Genomic DNA, 11969 nt, shown 5'->3' on the forward strand with positions numbered 1-11969 from the left:
GTGGACTACACAAAAAAATATAAAAGCAGATAAAGGAGAATCTGAAATATTTGGTCATTTGTATCTTTGCTAGTATAATATGTCTATGCATTTGATGGGATCATTAGCAAATATTTTGAATATGGTTAATCATATGATTACATTTTTTTCTCATAACTTGTCTCCACAGTAGTTAAACTTAAATAGAGAAGTTCAGTTTTATCTAACGTTCTTAAATATGTGTGTAGTATATTCTACTTCTATTGGTTACATAAATAACAGTTTCAAAACATAATGCACATGCATTTATAAAAACTTATGACTTTCAAATTACAAATATTATTCTAACCTTTCCACTTCCACATAGAAGTTATTCTATGATCTTTGCAACTGGTTAGAAATTTTCTTGTTGGAAAATCAATTCACATAGTATGCTGACATTAATTGGGGTAACTTTTTCTGTGAATTAGGAAACCACATGTTTTGTTCAGTTACAACTGAGCAGTGAGAAGTTCAATTTAAGAATTAAATGTTGAATTAATACGTTCCTTAACAGAAGCGTGTTAAGCGTATTCTAACCAACATGCAAATAAGTTGATTATTTTTTCATATTGTTCTTCTTTATTAGCTGGAATTTTATTGCAGTTAAGTTTTTTGAATTCCCTTAGTCATGAATTCCTCCAAGGACAATTTTCTTCCCCCTGAAAGAATAAATGAAAAGTTACAGAAATTCTCATGCAGATTTAAAATAAAGGGTCCCCACCTTCTTCCAGTCAATGTGCTCAGAAGGAGGGTCCAGCCCCAAATGTAGTCAGAGAGACCCGGACTTTTCTTCATTGCGGGCTTGTGCAGCTGAAAAGTAGAACAAGTAGAGATCAATGTCCCTTGCAAGAAACATCAGGTTATAACCACTAGGGCTGACTGAGGCAGTTCAGATAAATGCTTTGAAGTCAGGAAATGACCTCACTGGGCTATGACACCTCACTGGAAGCAATGGAAACCTGGACCATCCATTCTCCACTTTCACTTCCATTTCTCCATTCAGAAATATCAGTGTCTAAATTTCTCCTGTAAAAGAATACAAGTTGAAATTCTCTCAGGTGACAATATTGCTTAACATAAAAACTGTGAGTTGTTTTTCCTCTAGGTTTTATATTTACAATGTAGTTTGCATTACTCTCTTCTTGTTATCATCTGAAAAATTTGACCTTTCTTATTTGAGTTCCCACAACTGAACTGTGTGCACTGACAATTTTCAGCTGGTGTCTACAACAGGGAGAGCATGTTTGGAGGCTGTGATGGGGTAGGTTCATATGCTTTGATGACTGAATTCATCTTTGGATTCTGGGTGCACCTTGATTTCAGAAGCAACTGCTATTTATCTTTTTTTTAAAAAAAATAAAATCATAGGAAACACTCAGTTGAATGCCGAAATCATGCTTGTAATTCTCTGCCTGTGATTGCCTCGTTAAATATGCTCGCTAATGCTTCTGTGAGGCTAAAGGACATACTTTATAGTCAAGCCATGTGCTGATCCCTCACATACAAACCACACTCACATAAATGCACACAAGCATGCCCTCACATGTCTTTTAAGCCCTCTCAGATTCTGCCAGGTTGCTGCTAGAAAATGTTTCATCTAAAACAGATGGAAGCTGGAGTGCTTTGCTTTGCATGAAAAAGGGAATCTTTTTTCCCTCTTAGGTAAAGTGCAATCAATCACCCTCTGATTGTTGAATTTAGACTTGGTAGTGGGATGTTGGAGGAATGGAGGAGCATGGAAAGCTTAGAGGATTTTTAAAATTATAATCTATTCGTGTAATTCTTAAAAATCAGAGCACTACCTGGTGAATGAGCAGACATGGTAACACTATTTGAATGTGCTATAACTGATTCCAGTCATAATATGAGAAATGTTCAAGGTAAAATTTGTTAGCACTTCCCTGAATCTGTACTCCTTAGCAGGGTCAGTGATTAATGGATTGCAAGTCTTTTAAAGCATATTTTCCATTAGGCACTATATAGTTTAATGTGGTATGCCTTTAAATACATCTACACAAATGCTTTCCGCACTCTCCAGGATCATTTATATCAGTAAAAACCATTCCAAACAGGCATGTAAGCAATGAAACATAATTAAAGTGTTTAGAGTGAAATGGTCTAGACCTAGAGGTAAGAACTGGGAGCTTCATAGTTTTTCCCTAATTTAGTGACTGCTTTTGACATAGATGAGTTGAATACGACAAGAAATATTGGGTAAATATCCTTATGTTAAAATATTGCACCTAAATTGCATAATTATAATTCACCCTTTTATTAACCTTCAACATCCGTTATGAAGGAAAAACAACTTCTCGTACCCTTTTAATATTTGTTGGTCTTTATAAAAAAGGGTAATTCCCAAAGGGGTAAGTGAAACAAAACAAAACCCCAAAGCAAGATAGCATAGCTTTTTGTCCTCCTCTGACATTTTGAAAAGAGAAAAACAAACCTATCATGGCACTTGAGTTGTTGAGTAAGAAAGTTTCTTGAAAATGCAAACCTAATAGTTTAAAAGAAACGCTAAGCTGTCTCCTTACCCCTTTCCACCTTCAACCTCGCCCCATCAAACACACACTCTGAACACCCATATCTATGCCACCCACAGCAAATGATAACTTGAGTTTTTCGTGTTCGGAATGAGAGAGACCCCTACACCAGACGGCATTACAGCAGCGTCCACTGGAAAGGAGAAAAGAAGCATTTTTGCAGGCAGAAAGAGAGAGTGCCTTCCCTACGATGGAACATTGAGATAGGTTTTCTATCCCAGCGTCTTAACTTTAGACGATGCACCCAACGCCCCTCCCCACCTCACCCCAGCTCCGTCTTGCAAAAAAAACAAAAAAACCCAAAAAAGACCAAAACAACATGTCACCACCCACCCCGCGGAATACATTCAACTCTGCCTAAGAAACAGGGAAAGAAAAGAAGAGAGACGGAGAAAATAATAATAATAATAATGCTCCTAGATCGCTGCGATTTTCACCCTGAAAGAAAAACATTCGTTCTTTCTACCTGCTGCGGGATCAGGCTCTTGTCCTGTTCCCTCCTTCTCTGTTTTCTATTGCATTCCTGTCACTCCAGCAAGGAAAAGGCACGTTCAAAGCTTATGTGTGGCGGTCCGATGCCGCACTTACCTCGGGCCCCCTCTGGGCAGAGGATCGCTCAAGACCCGAGAAAAGTCTGCGAGAGAAAATCGTGGAGAGCTGGGAGCCAGCGCGAGCCCGCGAGTCCCGGCGCGCCGGCAGCGCAGGGGCGTCCTCGCTCTGCCGCTCACTCACTCGCTCTGAGCGGTCAGAGCCATCATGGACTCTGCGTGCTCCTTTGCTGAAGATTTCACACCCAAATTTGCTTCCCAGTATCCAATCTGCAGCTATACAACAAAAGATTTTTCTTTACCAAGACAGTAGTAATACGTCCCAGGGCAAACCGGATGTGAAATAGGCGGTGACTTCATGCCAGAGAGATTTTATTTTAGAAAGGAAGGTGGTACCAGCCTCTGGATCTGGAGACCAATCCGCCCATTTTTTATAGGCAGCACAATTTAACTTGCACCGCTCTGGCCCTAATCCCCTTCTCTCTAGCTGCAGACTCAAATCCTTCTACAATCTGCTGCAAGCTTTCCTTTTTTGGGGGGAGTAGACATGGGGGAGGGAAGAGTAGAAAGGGTTAGAGACATAGGGACGATACTCAGAATCTTTTCACACTTTCAATTTATGAACCCTCTATTTTAAGGCGTGCCTATTAAAAATACAACTGATGAGTATAACTATTCCACCTTTGATCAAATATTTAACCACTGCATGCATATGAACGGACGCAAGCTATGAGACAGGGAGATGCAGGGTTCCACATGTGGAAAGCGCACTCTCCTGTCGCCTGTCTCCCTCACACGCACTCCCACACACGTCTGAGTCCCTGTGTCTTGCAGAGTCACGAATGATGAGGGCTGGTAGGGAAGAGTTCTGGCCGGTGGGGAATTGGCCACCGGGTTGAGAGAGTCCTCCGCACTTTCACAGGTTGTGAGCGCTCTCCACCGGCCCTCAGTCTGCAGCTTAGAGGACAGCAAGAACACGCTCCGGAACCGGGTTTTTCATCTTTGGAGGCAACTGTTTGTTTATGTCATGATGGAGAAAACACGGCCTCCTTTAAATATGAATTGTGCTGGGTTCCTAGCACGAGGAGTATTTAACTTTAAATAAATCGCCCAGATCATTTCTAGGTTTGAGAGTCATATCTGCATTTCCGGAATCATTCCCTTGCCTATAACTCCATCATTCTCGGGATTAGGAAAGTGAGAGAGGGGGACGAGAGATTAACAGAAAGCCTTTTAGAACTCAGGTCAAAACCCGCTTCTACTTTTTTCCCCCTCTTTCCTCTTCTGTTACCCTCCCTGGTGGCTCTTCACCCACGAATAATTATACACTGAGGGAAGGAGGGTGTTTCTACATCAGTCTAACTAAATTTCCAAGGAATCAGGGACGACTGTAGTTCTCTCCTCAGATTTTGTGAATGGGTGTTTGTAGCAGAGAGGAGATGGGTGTTGTGTTCCTGGGAGCGCTTACTGAAATGACCTGAGGCTGTGGGAATTGTCCCGTTAGCACTTCCCCCTGGACTAGGTAGCAGGTGCTGAAAAGAAAAGGTGGGTGCCTCCGTGTAGTGCTTCTGGTGAATAAGGGCTGAACTTTGGTGAGCTCCCTAGTCATTTTCCGTGGATTTCTACCAGAGGAGACATTTCAGATAGGGTCAGATCTTGGCTAAGGGAAGAAAAAAATCCAAAATGGCCAGTCCATACCACTCATGCGTTTTTGATTCTGCAAGTGTTCATTGACTTTGTGCTGCAATGCAGTCAGCTAACATGAATAAAACTTAAGACAGGTGAATGAAATAATAAGGAATATATAATTGAAGACCACATTTAGAATTGGACTTGTTTCTTCTGAGTTTTGAAAGGGAAGTGTCATTGGGAAGTTATTTTAGAAATAAATCTTCAAGGAAGGGAGATTTGAAGATCATTTTATAATATCCTTGTTTAGTTGCCTACTCTATTCAGACACAACAAATGTAATGTATTTTTTAAAATAAATTTATTTATTTATTTGTTTTTATATTTGGCTGTGTTGGGTCTTTATTGCTGTGTGCGGGCTTTCTCTTCGTTAGCCAGCGGGGGGCTACTCTTAGTTGCGGTGCATGGGCTCTAGGCGCGCGGGCTGCAGTAGTTGTGGCTCGTGGGCTCAGTAGTTGTGGCTCGCAAGCTCTAGAGTGCAGGCTCAGTAGTTGTGGCACCCGGGCTTAGTTGCTCCGGGGCATGTGGAATGTTCCTGGACCAGGGCTTGAACCCATGTCCCCTGCCCTGGCAGGCAGATTCCCAACCGCTGCGCCACCAGGGAAGCCCATGTAATGTGTTCTTAACAATAACCATTGAAGGAACATCAGAGCTTCCTTATGTGACATTACCCAATTTTTATTTAGTTATGTGCTTATCCATTAATTTACTTATTTATTGAGCAGTTCTGAGAATAAAGCTCACATTGGTAAGGTTTTGAAACCCTGAGTTAATTAGAAAACATTATTTTCTTACCTGGCAATATAAAATGCAATTTCATAGTTTTGTTTTGATTCAACAAAGACTAATAGTCCTAAAAGTGACTTTTTAGACTTTTTTTTTCCTCCTGACTAAATTGTCACAGCTCATTTTACTTCCCTTTATAAATTGAGAATGACTTTATATCCTATACCTAATGACATACAACCAAATCACTCTGTTTTTTCGAGCACAATTGCTGAAACTTTATCATTTGAACAATAATCTCTGAAAACAATGCCAGTCACATTTTACTTGAGACTAAAAGTGTTATGTGACTATCCAACAGGATACAATTGCACAGCATTTCCATACATTTTAAAACAAATGAATATTTATAAATAGCTATGGGTTTATCTTAAAGCTATGGTACAAATATGGAAATGGAAATTCCATATTCTGATTCTCTGTTTAAGATACAATATTCACAAGGTAGATGATGTACCTATAATTTGTTTTGGGACATGTATGTTTTTAATAAATAAATTTAATAAATAAATTGTGGGTGTTTAAAATATGGTAATTTGACTATTCCAAAAACAGCAATTGCAAATCTAAATTATGAGTATGCTTATTCTTTTCCATCTAAGGTATCATTAACATATGCACATAACACTAGGGAGTAAACCATAGGAAATTAATGGCAAGGAAATCACTTTTTTATATTGTCTTATTAAATTGACTTTTATATAATTGTTGAAATTCTTGATAAATCTCTTCAAAGTAAGTGTGCATCTGATTGAATTAAGTTCTTGAAATCACAATAACCATGATGTTTAATATTCTTAAAATATTTACTGAGTGCCAAGTCATGTGCTAACAATTTGCATAAATCATTCCATTTAATTCTCAAAACCAGTCTGTGATAGTCTTATACCCCTCTTTTACAAATCACTCAATAATTTGTGGATTAGAGAGAGCGAGAGATTTGGTCAAGGTTACACAGCAAGCGAGTGTTTATGCTAGAATGCAAACTCGGATCTTCCAACTTCAAAGCTTATTCTCTTAACCATGTTTCTACATTACTTTATTTCCTTACTATGTGGTTGTGAGCTCATGTTAAGATCTGTTTTATTCGTCTTATATCTATGTTCGACTGTCTTAATAGCAATCACATCAAACCTACCTCCAAGTATTTAAAAAAGGTATTTATTCATGATGAGATTCTTCCATTTGATGATCTAGTGCATCCAACTGCAACAGGGTGTCAGGCTGACTTTAGTATTTTGGAGTTTCCTGCTGTTCTCCTTCAGTCTCATGAGGCCAGTTTTGAAGGCCCTTTGAACAGTCACTAGTTTTGGGCAGAAGGGATTTGAGGTCAAACCTAGGACCAGGGATCCTGGGGAGGCCTAACAGCTCTATTTCCAGTGTTGCAGACTGGTACATTTTGCTTTTTCTGTCAATTTTAAATGGCAGGAAGCCCTGACCTAATTGAAGAAGTGTACTGATTCTTTTCAGCAGAAATGTTTTTACTTCATCCAACTAAATGTGAACCAAATGAGAAAAAAATAGCAAGCATGTTCTCATTAATTCAGTGTGGCTTTTTAACATTTACAAAATAATTTGAGATGAGGGAGAAGAGATAAGTAAAATGATAAAATACCAAATAAGCTTCAGCTGAAATCTAGGATAAAGTGGTCTTTTTAAATGTGTTTTCATGGCTCAGATATATACACTGAAAATATATTTTAATGCTAACATTTTAATGGTTATCAATCTGTAACAAGAAATGTACACGTGGCAGTTAAATATGATTTCACCCCCATTTATGTATATATATATATATGGATATTTATATGGAATATTTTCACCCACTAAACTAGCTCCCCTTTTTCTAATTTCCCTGTATATAATACAGACCATCTTGTTAATGAACTATACACGTGTCCAGAGGGCTAGCCCTTCTCCTATAATTGATATTGAACTAATAGTTCAGTTCATAAAAAGAAAAGAACTGTGATAAGTAATAGAGTAATTTTTGTTCCTTAAGCGAGACTTCTTTGTCATCAGGTTAGTTAGACAAATTCTTTTTCCCAGGCTGGAAGGCTAGTTTGACATCTCAGCATGGTGAGAGACTTAGTGAGTACAGTAAAAAGAAAACCAAACTTTTCTCATACTTAAGTCATAAATGTTTGACATTCTAAAGGAATGTAGAGATTGTTTGTACCAACCTCTTTGACAAATCCAAAAGATTATGTAATTTCCCCCAAGATTTTTGCAGAAGAACCCAGGTTAGGATGGCACCGTGAGTTCTCATACATGGATATAGATCTGTAGTCACTGACCCCTAATAGATGTGTAACCATTAGTATGTTACTCAACTTTTCTGAATCTCATTTTCTGAAGTTTTAAAATGAGGTACTATTATTAGCTGGTTGTGCGATAATATGGGAAAACAAATGCGAATCACATAGTCCTCTTGCATAGCACCTAGTAGGTATCCAGTGAATGCCAGTTTCCTTCTCTCTTTTTTATCTCAACACAAATTCATTATTTATCAAACATTTTAGTGCATTATCTACAGCATGTTCATATAACTCGCAATACTGATTATTTTATCCACATTTTCCATAAGCTTTAACTGAACCATAAAATTCTCAGTTATCAGACAAGCTACTGTGGCAAGTAGCTCACATGCCACCTTAAATCCTAGGTGCATATTCTTAATTCTAAGGTATCCCGAGAAAAAGAATGCTTCTCACTACTCCTGCCCTAGGCATAGAGTATTTTATACACAATCCAAACCATACATCTCAGTTGTTCTTCTTATTTTCTAACTCTCTGTTAAAAACTTCTGACTTCCCACTCTATGCATCCATTCTCCTCTCACGTTCTTTGATCATTTTTGCTATCATTACTCTGAACTCTTTCTCGGGTAGATTGCCTGTCTCCCCATCACTTAGTTCTTTTTTTAAAAAATTTATTTATTTTTACCTGCATTGGGCCTTCGTTGCTGTGTGTAGGCCAGGGCTACTCTTCATTGCGGTGCTGGCTTCTCATTGTAGTGGCTTCTCTTGTTACGGAGCACGGGCTCTAGAGCACGGGCTCAGTAGTTGTGGCTTGTGGGCTTCAGAGCGCAGGCTCAGTAGTTGTGGCGCGCGGGCTTAGTTGCTCCGCGGCATGTGGGATCTGCTCGGATTAGGGCTCGAACCTGTGTCCCCTTCATTGGCAGGCGGACTCTTAATCACTGCGCCAACAGGGAAGTCTCTCACTTAGTTCTTCTTCTGGGGTTTTATCTTATTCCTTCATCTGGAACATGTTCCTCTGCCACCTCATTTTTTCTAAGTTGCTATTTGTATTTTTATGTCTGTGGTAGGTTAGTTATGTTTCTCGGCCTTGGAGAAGTGGCCCTCTATAGGAGGCGTTCTATGAGTCCCAGCAGTCACCCAAGCTATATGCTCTGGGGGTTCCCCCTAAGAGGGCTGCACGAGTCCTTCTATTGTGGTGGCTAACTATGTGGGCTGTCTGGTAGGCTTGGTTGGCCCCTAGTCTGGTTCGCTGCCAGGCCCTGCCTTATGTGGCTGCTGTTTAGTGGGGCCTGGTCACAAGGGGGCCGGTTGAGGAACCCTAGGAGTCCCAGGGCTAGTGCTGGCTCACTGGTGGGCAGAGTTAAGGTCCTGAAGACTCAGGCTGTTGCACACCCAGTGGCAGGTGAAGCCAGGTCCGGGGTTTCTGCCAGTCTACTGGCAGGCAGAGCTGGTTCCTAGAGTCTGGCTGCGGGCTCAGGGATCCCAGAGCTCGATTCAGATAATTGGTGGTGGGAGATGGTTCTCGCACAGTTGGGTAAGGGATAGGGGGTGTCCCGAAGGTTGCGTTGGTCTGATCGTGGACAGAGCCAGGGCCCAGGTGGTCCCAGGGTAGGGTCTGACCTGGGTTGCTGATCCTAGTTTTCTTGCTTCTGGTGTCTGCCGCCTGGTGGGTGACGCTGCTTTAGAGGTTTGTGCGCGCTTCCGGGTGGGAGGGGCCGGAGTCTGCCCCCTGGTGGGTGGAGCCGGGCCCTGGCCCTCTTGTGGGCTGGGCCGTGTCTAGGGGCGACTGTGGAGACAGCGCGGGGCTCTTCAGTCTTTAAGCAGCCTGCCTGCTGATGGGGAAGGCTCTATTCCCGCGTTACTTGTTTGGCCCCGAGGCTTCCCAGCTCCGGCACCTGTAGGCTGTTGGGTGGGACCAGCTGCCGAATCGGTGCTAACGAGGCAAACACGCAGCCGCCATGTTCACGTGGATGAACGGCCCCAGGGTGAGGGACGGCCACCCCGCCTCTCCAGGGACCTCTCCAAGACCAGCAGGTAGGTCTGGCCCAGGCTCCTATCACATTACTGCTTTTGCCCTGGGATTTTATGTGTGCCTTTAAGAGTGAAGTGTGTTTCCCTCAGTCCTGTGGGCTCCTGCAATGAAGCCCCGCTGGCCTTCAAAGCCAAGTGCTCTGGGAGCTTGCCTTCCCGGTGCTGGACCCCCGGGCTGGGGAGCATGACATGGGGCTCAGAACTCTCACTCCTGTGGGAGAACTTCTGCAATATAATTATTCTCCAGGGTGTGTGTCGCCCGCCTGAGGGGCGGGGGATGGGATTTCATTACTTTGCGAGTCAGCTCCTCCTACCTTCTCATTGTGGTTCCTTCTTTATGTTGGAGAAGGTCTTTTCTGGTAGGTTCCAGTCTATTTTATTGATGGTTGTTCTGCAGATAGTTGTGACTTTGGTGTGCCTGTGAGAGGAGGTGAGCTCAGAGTCTTTCCCCATCATCCTGGCTGCTCTCCCCCAAACCAGAAAGATTTGAGGAGAATATGGTCCAAGATAGAACCGACCACACACACTCTGCAAGCACGGGCTACTACAGTCAGCCGTAGTTTTGCCCAAAGGTACAGTTTACAACATTATTTTTCCACAAGATTGAAGAAGGACCCAACCAATAACCATCAGGAATAAAATACACATGTGAGAGTCAGATTCTATTTAATAGTCATATAAGTAGGACAGTATCCAATTCTCTTCTGTGGCAGTTTTCAGTTATCAGCAACTCATGTGTAACTTAGGTTCACCCATTTTCTTTGAGTCTTTTCTTTGAGATGTCAATCCCATCAATCGAAGCAGGAAGCTGCAGTTTTATTCAAAGTTAAGAGGGATTATAGTATATGCTGATCGTTGAAAGAAATGATTTTCAAATACCATATAAATATCGATAATTTCTAAAACTTTGAACAAGGGTTTTGGACTCTGTAGATTCCATTTGCAACTTGAAGATTGCAGTGTAAGCCAGGAGGGAGGTAAGGAAACAAACATAGTTAGTTAAAATACTGTCACAACCCTAGATTCGATATTTTTAATGTTATATCCTATGTGACTTGCGTGAGGAAACATGCATTCTCTATTTTTATGGCAAAATTAAGGCATTCGCGATGTCTGTGTGTTTCCTTCAGTAAGCTTTGAGCGTGTGCATGTGTGCATATGGTCTCTGTGTAATGTCCTATAAACCATTAGTATGTTCATATATCCCTATTTTTGTTTAAGATAAACATAACGAATAGATAATCAGTATCATTTATTAAGTGCAGCATGGAAAAATAAAGTTCTGAGTCAGGGATCAATTTTCAGATATTAGTTATCAGAAATAATAAAAATCATTAGATATGTTGGTGCCAAGAAACTGCATTTAGTTTATGCAGAATCTTCTGGCAGGATTAGGATATGCCTGGTTTGGAATATTCAAAGATTTTTAATGTGTCCTCATTATCCTGTTTGATCACCTGTGTTTACATATTTGTTTGAAATAGTAAAACACAAAAAGTGACATGAACATTAAAGCAGCATTTAAAAAATCACTCATCATGCCCTGAATGGCCATAGGATTTGTGCAAAAGATATGAAATGGAAGGATTTACTAGACCAAAGATCAAGAATTAAGACACTAATGCCCCATCTGTTCAATAGCTCCCAATGCTTGATGTTTATAATAATTGTGTTCTGTACATTGAAGTGAAAACGAGTCTGTACATATGAACGCATTTTTATTAGGTTGTTAATAAATGTATCCAAATGTAACTTATGTCCTTGTATTAAATGTAGAAAATAGAACTAATTAGACTTTTTTTTCTATCGTTTACAACTAAAGAATCTCAACCTAACCCATTTCCGTTTTGCTTATAATAACATTCACCAAGCTTTTTATAAGAGAATATTTCAAAACCTCCTTTAATTATATGTATTCTTGTAATATAATACATATTCAGTTATACATATTGTGTTATACATATATTCTTATATATATATTCAATTATATGTATGTATATACACATGTATACATATGAGCTTGGGCAGGGGTAGGGAGGAACTAAAGAGTTTTAAAGGAGAATGATAAACACTTTTGAGTAATTGTA

General features: G+C 40.5%; 1 protein-coding gene across 2 annotated transcripts in view; it reads right to left on the reverse strand.

Moving 5' to 3' along the window:
* GABRA1 (gamma-aminobutyric acid type A receptor subunit alpha1) overlaps window positions 1-3851 on the reverse strand; it is a 61023-nt gene extending 57172 nt beyond the window's left edge. The window contains exons 1-3 of one of the 2 annotated variants that reach the window (XM_032627127.1): window positions 3797-3851; window positions 3156-3391; window positions 743-831 (exon numbers count right to left, since the gene is read on the reverse strand). In XM_032627127.1, coding sequence (XP_032483018.1) covers window positions 743-831; window positions 3156-3391; window positions 3797-3827 — 356 coding nt within the window. In that variant the 5' untranslated portion in view covers window positions 3828-3851. Of the gene's footprint in view, window positions 1-742; window positions 832-3033; window positions 3065-3155; window positions 3392-3796 lie in introns of those variants that run through there. The other variant, XM_032627128.1, reaches the window with a different exon arrangement.
* Window positions 3852-11969: the final 8118 nt, after the last annotated feature.

The sequence above is a fragment of the Phocoena sinus genome, chromosome 3 (assembly GCF_008692025.1).
Source record: "Phocoena sinus isolate mPhoSin1 chromosome 3, mPhoSin1.pri, whole genome shotgun sequence".
NCBI lineage: Eukaryota > Metazoa > Chordata > Mammalia > Artiodactyla > Phocoenidae > Phocoena > Phocoena sinus.